Source organism: Erpetoichthys calabaricus, chromosome 7 (genome assembly GCF_900747795.2).
Source record: "Erpetoichthys calabaricus chromosome 7, fErpCal1.3, whole genome shotgun sequence".
Lineage (NCBI taxonomy): Eukaryota > Metazoa > Chordata > Cladistia > Polypteriformes > Polypteridae > Erpetoichthys > Erpetoichthys calabaricus.
In genome coordinates, this window is record NC_041400.2 from 150,541,370 (window position 1) to 150,552,735 (window position 11,366).

The 11,366-nt window shown below is 38.0% G+C and overlaps 1 protein-coding gene across 2 annotated transcripts; it reads left to right on the forward strand.

Annotated features, from left to right (window-relative positions):
• Positions 1 to 3,641: 3,641 nt before the first annotated feature.
• Positions 3,642 to 9,029, forward strand: dmrt2a (doublesex and mab-3 related transcription factor 2a). 2 transcript variants are annotated; one of them, XM_028805557.2, is made up of 4 exons: positions 3,642 to 3,813; positions 4,330 to 4,723; positions 5,705 to 5,807; positions 7,564 to 9,029. In XM_028805557.2, the coding sequence occupies exons 2-4, from the start codon at positions 4,373 to 4,375 to the stop codon at positions 8,628 to 8,630; spliced, it is 1,521 nt and encodes a 506-aa protein (XP_028661390.1). In that variant the 5' UTR covers positions 3,642 to 3,813; positions 4,330 to 4,372; the 3' UTR covers positions 8,631 to 9,029. The 2 variants fall into 2 exon arrangements, with proteins under 2 accessions (XP_028661390.1, XP_051785511.1); XM_051929551.1 differs by lacking the exon at positions 4,330 to 4,723 and having other exon boundaries at positions 7,564 to 9,026.
• Positions 9,030 to 11,366: the final 2,337 nt, after the last annotated feature.

Below are 11,366 nucleotides of genomic sequence, written 5' to 3' on the forward strand. Positions count from 1 at the left end.
GGGTTGTGTACTCCCTCGTAGAGCCATTGATTTACGGTGTACCATCTAATTCTGGGAAGAGTTCTTTGCTTATAAATTGGTTAAATATGATTAGAAAATGTTCCCAAAAATCTAGCAGGGTACAACAGATTGAAAATATCCGAACATATCCCGTGTTTATTGCATGCAGCAAGAGTCGTTTTACAATCCAGAACCCAATGGTATTTCACAAATCTGTTATCATCTCTTCATAGTTATTTATGAAACCCGTTACGTATCTCAGTAAATAAAGGTTCTTTCCGCAACGTTCGTGTGGATGCTTCTTTTGGGAACCAAAAATGGTTCTCCCAATATATCGCTCTGAAGAACCGTTTTGGCATATTTACTTTCAAGAGTATACATTGTGTTTTATTTTAAAAGTATTATGTTTGTAAGCTTAACGGATCTGGCAGGGTTAGAATCGCCTGGTCTTGTGGTCCTTGTGAAGGTTACATGTTCTCCCCGTCTCAAAACGAGTTTACCTCTGAGAATCTCAATTCGTCCCATACCTCGAACGTCGTACAAGTTGGGTTAACTGGAGATTCCAAAATGGATTTTGTGTGGGTGTGTGCACGAGTGGGTCCTGCGGCGATCAGACGCCCCCCGTTGACTAAGAACTGAATTAACGTTATGTTCCGTTTGTAAACACGAGATAGGATATAAAAGCATGGCATACTTACAGCTGGAACAACTGACCCTCTGTTGGAGTTTCATTCTCACAGATTTCCAAACTAGATAACTAACTGATTATTCTAAATGTAAAGTTGATTTGCAATACATCTACTTATTTATTTTTAAATAAAATAATTTAAAATGTGTTAGATAAACAGGAACATTTCCTTAACGGAAAATACTTAAATTGAGTTTCTTTATAAATAATTCTGTAAGGTGAAAATACACTTGCAGTCTTCAACACATCAAATTAACACGTAAAACTGATAAACAAATATTCACTTTTGCAAGAGGAGACTATCAACTCTAAATTAGCCCCATTTGAGCAAGTGCTGATGTGCTCTTAAAAACAGTCAGTCAGTCATTCTCCAACCCGCTATATCCTAACACAGGGTCACGGGGGTCTGCTGGAGCCAATCCCAGCCAGCACAGGGCGCAAGGCAGGAACAAATCCCTTGACGGGGGGTACGGAAGTGGGGAGGGGGAGAGGGATCAACCCACCGCAGGACACACACACACTAGGGACAATTGAGGATGGCCAATACACCTAACCAGTATGTCTTTGGACCGTGGGAGGAAACCGGAGCATCCCGGAGGAAACCCACGCAGACACGGGGAGAACAGGCAAACTCCACGTAGGAAGGACCCTGGTCTCCTTACTGCGAGGCAGCAGTGCTACCACTGCGCCACCGTGCCGCCCTCTTAAAAACACTGGTTCTTTAAAGGCATTTTATGGTTCGTTATAGTATTGCTTGGTTCCTTGTTGAACCTTTACTTGACAAACCAATATTCCAATCGGGTAAGGGTTGTCTGCATAAGAAGTTGGTTCTTTGTGCTTTGAAAAACTTTCTGATATATAGAAAAACAAACTAAAATCTTTAATGTATGGTTAGGCTTACTAGCAGGGCAGTTACAGATTAAGAAAACCTGGACTTAGCCTGTGGATATGCAGGAAGAGTCATATAAAAATCATAACTTATTGCTATTTCACAAATCTGTTATCATTGTATTCATGGTTCTTCTGTAGCCTATTACAGATCTAAATAAATAAAGGTTCTTTCTGGAAGCTTCACGTGGATGGGTCTTTTGGGCACCAAATATGGTTCTCCTATGGCATCGCTCTTGGAATTATGCCATTGCCTGAATGTGGAGGAGGCTGTGAAAATTCGAAAATAGCATCTATGGAAACTGGAAGGGCGAGGGAGAAACACGGTCTCGTTTTGTTTTCCTGAACACCAAACCGCCACCACAAATATCAACGAATTAAGTGTTACACTACAAAGTTCACGAAATCATAAAATCAAGTTTTTGAAACCTGTATGCGCCTCAAGCTTTGCATGAAAATCACTCATAGGCCAAGAAGTAGGTAATATAGGACATATGGTACATAAGGTACATAATCCACTGCTTTGGTGTGCTTTCTTGTGTAGGGATACTTGTTACATAAAATGCCTTGCTTACGGCAATCCTTAACTTTGTGTAAAACATCCTCCAAAGGATAATTGCACGGATATACACAAGTTTACATCAGGCTATATAAAACATACAGCAAAATCCGCAAAACACCCAGCCTTACATGATTGTGTGACTATATACCTTTGCACTGAAGGAAAATATTTACACGTGAAACAGCTACAGTAAACTTGATTCATGGAATACGAAACAGCAGCAGATGCACAACCGATCAATTATATCAGACACACGAGCGTTGTTGGTTTTAATAACTGAAGTATCCGTGTTCAGTTATTATATAAAATAATACATGTACAGTGTTAGCAATTACTGTACATTTGGAATTTTATGTAGGTAAAAATTAAGATTCGATATAAATTCTGTATTGAACAACGACATACCGTCATTTATTTATCATTTAGCCTTTTAGACGGTTATTGTCTTACCCCTTTCGACGATACTACAGTAGTATATGTTAGCAAGAAGGTTTAATGTTGCCAAAGGCAATATATTGTTCGGTTCTGCTCATTTTAGTGTGCCTGATTTAGATTAACATGTTTGAAAACTCCAAACATATTTTGCATGAAAGCTAAGGGATTTGAATATGCTGCGGACTTCGTGATCCTTTGATTTAAATTACTCATTTACAGTCCATAATCACCCTCTTTCTGTACATTTACTTTGTGGAGCTAACTTTATATCCCTGCGTCAAACATTGGTTCATTTATCTCGGTTTTCAATTAGAATGCACGTTATTATTGATTCGATTATTTTATAGGCGGCAGTATTTGACGTGTTTCTCCACTCGTTTGAACTCACAATTTGGTGTTTGCTTAATTTTATCGTTGAAGCGACTCCACGACAAACCTTCCAGGAATTTATAATTTGCGACAATTTTATGAACATGCACCTTGAAAGTGACTTGTGATACAAGTCCCGAGGGCACTACAGACTGATGCATATGTAGATATTTGTGATGTAGTACTAATTCATATTAACTTTTTACTGTTAAGATCGGCAAATGTACTACAACATTTATGTGAGTGCTTCATAGTGACAGTTTTTCAGGAAGAGACCATTGTTATTACATTTGTCCATAAAAATAACAGAATATGAAACACTGTATACACACACAACTCTGTGCATCGGTGATTCCGTTGTGACACCAATCCGTCTGTATAAATAAATTGATTAACAAATACTGGTCTAAAGAGTTTTAAAGAACTCTGCCCCGTGATTAATTATAGGGTTGCATTAGTGGTTTCATTCCACTAGCCAGTGTTCGGCGTCAAGCGTGCAGATAATAATCGCCTTGTTTTCTACTGTGTCATTAGCGATTTCACTGAAAGTTAACCTGTTAAGGCGCTCGCGCGCACACACATTCCCGTCTGCACCAATGAGCAGCCGTTTGTATCTTTCTGACCAATCAAGAGGCGATCTACAGTTTCCCGCAGCTCATATAGGAGGTTACGCCTTGTTAACGAACTTGTAAAGTCGTTCTTTCGTTTTATATATTCACACAAGATCTTCACAGATGAACCTGTAGTGGTGCAGACATCACACCTAATTTCCAAGGATCCTTGCTAAGCCATCTGTTGTCTTCTCTGTGACACACCGAGTGACAGGAGGGACGCGTAGTAATCCTTCTTTTGGAATTGAGACGTTTTACTGGTAAGTTAAATATTGCAAGGTATTTCTTTTCATGCAGCTCCCTATTTCGCCAGGCCAATTTTGCACTAATGAAAGGCGCTGTATTAAAATTTCAATGGGTTTGAGTTTTGACATGTGTATTGAAGCGATTAGCTAATACGCTTCTCGTCTAGGCAGTTGTTAAACTCACTTAAAGTGACAAGTTATTTGGACAGCATTTAATTATAGAACATTGACAGTGCAACGGCGGCAACTGTAACACAATTAAACACACGATTAACATGAAAGCATGTTATTTAAGGTAACAATTGTGAAAAAAGATACCGTATTATCGATTCTATAACGGATAGAAATGGAGTTCTTAATTAAGCTATAGTCATATTAAGTGATTTGGAAAATTGATATTACCATACCAGTCATGATACTTGAATGAGCCTAAAATGCGCAGAGGCACTTAGCCAGTAATATCATGTAGCCTACATGCATCAGTCTTTATTCTCTTTTCATTGTCACCTAATACATTTTATACGGTTCCAGGTGTAAAAATCGAATCATCGTCGGACTACAATAGTTTGAAAGAATGACAGATCTTCTGGTTCCCGAGCTGGAGATCGATGTGGAGAGCTTGGAACCAGAGAGCGACGACCAGGCAGAGTTTGGTGCAGGGCTATCTGGCACTGGAGACGAGGATTCCGTCAGCAAGGAGCAAGACATAGTGGGTCAGCAGCTTCAAGGAGTGGCCGATCAGAGGAAACTAAGCCGAACTCCGAAGTGCGCCCGCTGCCGAAATCACGGCGTGGTCTCGTGTCTGAAGGGGCACAAGCGCTTCTGCCGCTGGCGCGACTGTCAGTGTGCCAACTGTCTGCTCGTCGTCGAACGGCAGCGCGTCATGGCTGCGCAGGTGGCACTCCGCAGGCAGCAGGCGACCGAGGTGAGAGAACAGCCGCGTCCGGCAAACCGGTCCTGTGAGTGAGCTCTGTTTAGGAAACATAGGGGTCACATCAAGCCTTATTGACATCACACTGTTTTTCGCACAGGCAGGCGAGTACTCTGCTCACTAGTGCTCTTCGCTCGCTTGACAATTTGTTTTGACTGAAATTAGCTTGTAATAATGATCATCAATCTAAAATATTAACACAGCATAGTCGCATGTGTCTATCAGACTATGTTGACAGTGAGTACGGCTACATTATTATTAGTTTGTGAAGATAAAGGAAATCGTGGCACAGGCGTTTATCACAGACAAAATACCGACACTTTCAAAGCTTGTTATCAGAATAACTCCATGTAGCTTATAAATTATAAACAACACGGAACTAGCGTTAATTTTATTTGCAGAAGATACATTTAAGTCGGCGCTGGACTATCTCTTCTTTTAGCTATGTTGATTGTTACATTTTATGGAAAATTATTTAGTTACATTATTTGATATTGTGTGGTTATTTTTATTGTATTCAGAAGACAAAAAGAAATATCACCACATAGTAATGCCTGCCTTGTGTTAAAGGGTCAGTTGTATTAATCTCTGTAATAAGTAAATATACAGATCATAAGCGCTTTAATGCAGACTTACAAACAAAACAATTGCAGTGTATTCAGTTTTGTTTATCATGTTGTTGAATTTCCTTGATTCTTTTTCTGTATGAAATTACCAGTTTTTTAATATTTTACCCTGATTTCTGACATTTGGGAAATAACACTCTTATTAAATTTTGTGTTTATTTTTAGGCTTGAAGATTAATGTCTTTGTTTTTATCCCTTTCCCTTTATTATCCATAATAATTTATGGCCAGATAGAAAAATGAACATATTGCTTTTATGCTATTTTTAACCAAATGTAAAGTCAAACAAATTAATTTTCTGAATTAACAATACCGTTATCTTGACTTCTGTCGTCATTTACTCATTTCAGGATAAAAAAGGCATTTCAGCAAAACAGATCTCTTCTGAGCGCAGAGCAGTTTATCAAAGGCATCTCCGGCCTTCCAGCATGCTGGCAAAGAGTATTTTGGAAGGTAAGTTGTTGAAAATAATTACAGTATATACAACTGTATATGGCGTTTTATTTTAAAAATTATTGATGTAATATTGTATTGTATATAAACATAGCAGTAAGAAAACCAAATCAGACATTTTATAATGTTAATCACAGACTCATAAATGTGTGTCTTATCCATTACAGTCCTCTCTGTCTTGCTTTATTTGACTGTTGGTTTTTGTCTCTCTTTCCATAGCTATTCTTGGATCTCTCTTCTGTCCTTCCTTCACTATTCCCAAGTATTCAGCCTTGGACAATTAATAGTGCAATATGGATGCAAAAACTTCTGTTGTACGTCTAGCTGTAGATAAATCTCTTTTCATTTCTATTGTTTCTCTTTATAGTTACTTAGCAGAGATCTTATATGGGAATAACAATAGGATTTGTTTTATTTGCATATTCACTAATTATGTTTACTGCAAACTGGTCAGTTTTTGGTGGCAATTGTTCTCTCCCACTTTTCAAGGCAAATGTGTTTTTATTTGCTGTGGTTTCTTTTAATAGTTCAGTTTACATTTACAGTGAGTAAGTTTGGTGATAATGACATTCAATAAAATGAACTTGTTAGCATGCTAACATTTTAGCAAATGACCATGAAAACTAGTTTACATTGTTTTACCACTTGACGTTCATATTTGTAAAACAAGACAATTCTAAATTGGCCTAGTGTGCCCTGTGATGGTCAGGATAGTCTTTAGGGCAGTTCCTTTCACATACCTAATGCACTCAGGTTAAGTTGCGACTCTCTGTAACCCAGAAATTAGAAAATAAAAGGGGGTGGGGCAACATTTTTGTAAGCTAAATAATAGTTTATGAAAGTAACATTTTTAAAATTGTACATTAATTAAGAATCTGTATTAAAGCAATATCTTAAAGTCATTGTGTGAACAGTCAGTTAGTTATATGCTTTATGCAGCACTATTCAAATTGACTATTGTAAAGTTTTTGAAAAGTGCATTTTATGACAGTACTGTTAAAAAAAAAAACAGTGCTTTGAAATGCAGGGGATTCATTTCTATATCCAAGTAAAATGGCTTGCCAATGAATTGCAAACGTTGAGAGTATAATACATTCATAGGTTTATAACTTGGGAAGTATTTTAGGAGACATATACTTATTACTTGTTCCACTGTCCACCCAAGTGGGAGATTCGTACTTACATTTTGACTGAGACTTTTCATAAGTCTGCATGCACCGGTAGGAGGAAGGAGGATACAATGGTTATCACGTCTACTTAAGGGTTAAGTTTCTGGCCCTGTGTTATGTCTAGTAGGTCTTCATGGGTTTCCTTCATATATATATACGTATGCCTGGTTTTTCCACGACATTTCAAAGATTTTCATGTTTGCGTATTTGGCACATCTGAATTTTCGGAGTAAATCTCCCTCTGCTGTGATACATTAGATGAGTGTCTGGTTCAGGCTTACGTCCAATGTTTTTCTCAGAATCTGTGGATTGTAAAGGCTTTTAGGAAAAAAGACAAGTTCAAAGAAGGATGTTTGTGAATTAACCTCTTGAGTAGTTTTTGCCACAGCACTTATTAAATATATTTATTTTCAAGGTTTTAGAAGTGCAATGAAAAGTTTTTTTGATTTTCAAAAATTAAAGGTAATGAAGGTGGTAAAATAATATAGTGCAATGTTTGTCTTGTAACTAGTTGTGAAATGGGCTAGAAAAATGTAATGCCTATGTGTCAATAATCCAACGTGTTGACAAAGTGTTTTTCTCGGCAGGTTACAGGCCAGTGCAGACAGACCCCTTCTTAGGAGGAAACGCTGTGCTTCCTCCGCCTTTAAGTGACAGAATGAGGAAACGTCGGGCTTTTGCTGACAAAGAGCTGGAGACCATCATGTTGGAGAGAGAATACAAGGAACGTGAGATACTGGACTCCAGTCAGACTGCCACAGCTTCAATGTTTGTGCCAAGCAGCATGATGCATGCGGCCGAGTACAACTCCTACAAGACTGCTTTTTCAACCGGTCAAGCTGAAGCTCCAGCCAAAGAAATGTACAATTTACTGCCAGCTTGTCTTGACCTTTCCATGCAGTATACTGGCGCAGGCAATGTGGAGCTAATTTCTTCCAATGTCAGTGTAGCAACAACCTACCGCCAGTACCCATTGTCTCCCCGTTTCATGCTATGGCCAAAATGTAATAACATCAGCGATGCACTCCTCTACCAGCAGTGTCTCCTGAATGCAGCCACGGTGCCAAACATGAAACCAGGAGCTGCCTGGGATTGCAAGGTGATGCAGGTGCCAGAAAGTAATTCACCAGAGCAGGACTTACTGTCAGGCAAACTGGACGGCTCCCCACACATAGTTTCTGACATCCATAATCTTCCACGGGTACCACCTGAAACTCAATGCACTTCTCAGGGAGTACAGGAGAAATCTGCATTCTCTCCACCAAAGAGGAGCTTTGTGCAGGCATTTAACAGCAGTTCCTCTTCTCCTAATCAGGAGCATGTCTTAAGCAAACTCAGCAAAGACAGTGCCAAGCATGCCATTTCCATGAAACTAAACTCGTTCCACTCACTGATTCAGCAAACACTCAGTGAAAAATCCGCCCCCGAACTGAAAGCACCATATTGCAAAGAACTGATAGAGGAGGCGGCCAGGAAATACATGGAGTGTACAATTAAAGAAAATCCGAGCATCAAGTGGATGGACAAATATACTAAGGAACTTTTGATGTCAAAGCAAGTTGGGACAAAACTTTCCTCCAACGAGTCTTTATCCTTTTCTGTAGAATCAATCCTGAAAAGGCCTTCTCCAACCATAAACCGGACATCTCAGTAAACTCAGGGTTTGAGTTTCTGGATGTTTTTCCTGGCCTTTTCACTTTAATCCATGACTGATCCTCCACTAGTTTCCACTTCAAATCCCTGTCACAGTGGTGTTTTTAAAAATGCCCTAACAAGCATGACTTTAAACTAAGGGGGAATATGAATATACCTGTATACTTGAAATGTACTAGTGACTTGTTGCCTAAAAATATTTTGAAATGTACAAAAATCTACTGTGTAAATATTTATATTGTGTAAATACATGTGCATGATTTGCTTAACATTTTGACAATGAAAATATTTAATTTTGTAATGAATGTTTTACGTGTGTAAATTTTTAATGTCCTGCACAATAATGAAAATACCAGCTCAATAAAAATAACTCATTAATGCGTTTCATAACATTTAGTATTACTAAAGCAGTGCAATGTGTAGTAATTTAATATACAAGGAGAATTTTTGATATTAGTTAAGTGATATCAGTCTGCTTTTCAAAATTGAGGCCACGTAAACATGAAAACATCGATTTTATATCATGCTTCTTCTTGGTAAAACCTCTCACTGCAATATTAACTTTTTCTGAGTGGAATTCCAGTGCAGGCATGTTAAGCGGCTTACTTAGTGTGCAATGGTGAGATAGTGCTGAAGCCTGAATCGGTGATACAAAGCTTTAGTCTCACTGTTAGTCTTATGATGTTCTGTGGAAAATAAAACATTGGGGTTGTTAGTCACAAATTTTTTCCACCAAGGGAGTGAGAATAATGTATGGGAATCTCAAGGCACGACTGTACATGTAAGTGCAAGCCTAAACTTCGTAGCTGTGTCAAAAATGAATCTTGAAACAAGAATAAAGATTTGCTGGGTAAACAAATCAGTCCGGGGAAATAATTACATTGAATATGCAGGATGAATACTTAGAAGTTATATACAAACACATTTTATTATATATAGTAATCCTAGACAATCATTGTCTACTTGGATAGTGCACATTTTCCATTTATTTTTGTGGATTTGAATATACAGTAGATACCGCCATAATAGCTCACACATTGAGTTAGTTTGGGCGATTTCAAGTTTGACCTACACAGGTGCATGAGTGTGACTTCATGGAATGATGCCAATAACAGTATTGGTACCTGACTTCCTTCCAGGGCTGTAAAAGCCAAAAAGCCTGAGATTAATTGTAAAGGTTACATACTGGGACAACTTTCAATTTTGAACACCATCCTCAGATACTTTAGAGATACAGTCTAAATGCAACATTCTTTAACAAGTTTAACTTTAATGCCTTTACTTGTTTTTATTTGCTTTAGATTAGACTTGAGAGCAATGCAAGATGTCATCTTTATTCTGCAGTCCCTCAGCTTTCAAAATGCTGGGAGTACATTTTAGAAACATTTATTTTGGGGGGATTGCCCAGATAAAGGCAGAGATTTTGTTCATGTTATTATGTTGTGTACTTACATATTCGATCCTACAAGACTGTATGTGTTTGCAAATATATTTAAATTAAAACATAACATATACCACAAAAAAAACGCACAATAATTGCATATGAATATACTTATGTACAGGTATGTCTGTAGGCTTTTTAAAGTAGGTTCTTGTAGTATATAATGAAAGCCAAATTTATTTTTCCCATTGTTCACCAATAAAGATTTATAGCAAGCATAAATGGGATTAAACAGGTTCCCACATAAATGAATTTTTTAGCAGGATTTTTAATTTTTTATAAAGAAAATATACACAGGGGGATTTTCACAATTTAACATACTCATACAAATGTATCATGTATAGTGTCATATTTGGCTCGTGATATGTTGTAGGTATTCGTCTAACTTCCCATGATGGTGTCATGGGGCTTAGCATCAGGCACAAGAGAAGAATTACCTCTGGACAAGTCCATTGTAGGCCACACTTTCACACCATTACTCTCCTGATCATATTGGGCCATTTATAAATGCCACCAGTCAAGTTAAGTGTGATGATGTCTTTTTGATTGGAAAGAAAACAGAATACCTGGAGAGAAGCTCATGCACACACAGAAAGAATTGACAATATCCACAAAGATTGAGACCAGGCTGGGGTTGGATCCAAGGTCAACTAAACAGTTTCTGTATATGATTTCTTTAACGGACCCTTTTAGAATCTTACAAAAATATCAGTGTACAATGCATTTTTTCCCATATTTCGACAGATTACTGTCATACTAATTTCTCTTTCCGAATCTCAAAGTCTGTAAGTGGTTATTGAACCCACAGCCTAATTATACCAGCATAATGTGCTGCATTAATATATAAATACCAAGGACAGGTCTGGTGCCAGCATTGATCTTCATTTCACTGGCATATTCTACTCTTCTCATTCAGTACATGTCTGTCATATTGTAGGACACAGCACTTGATTTTGGTTCAGTTTCTGATGGCAGTACCTACTCTCTACATTTTTTTTCTATTTCCTCACTGTATTTCCCCCGTGTCCCAAAGACATCAGAGGCAGCTGGCCCAGTATAGTTGTGTGTTTAGTATGTCATGATGTGAAACGGTGTCTTGTGTAGGACTGATTCCTGATGTTGCTGAGACAACACTGATTAGAATAAGCCAACATGGAAAATAGATGGATCTAACCCTTGTCTTTTTCCCTGTACTTCACCTTTTGACTACTGAATTCTTAACATTTTCTTCACTGCTTTGTTTATTTATGTGGCATTGTAATGAAGTGTATGATAGTGCATACTAAACAAAAGCTG

Excerpts from the sequence above, each read along its gene's own strand:
- dmrt2a (XM_028805557.2), top strand. The coding sequence starts at position 4,373 with ATGACAGATCTTCTGGTTCCCGAGCTGGAGATCGATGTGGAGAGCTTG. Across the intron at positions 4,724-5,704 it reads GCAGGCAGCAGGCGACCGAG|GATAAAAAAGGCATTTCAGC; the intron begins GTGAGAGAACAG and ends TACTCATTTCAG. Across the intron at positions 5,808-7,563 it reads GGCAAAGAGTATTTTGGAAG|GTTACAGGCCAGTGCAGACA; the intron begins GTAAGTTGTTGA and ends TTTTCTCGGCAG.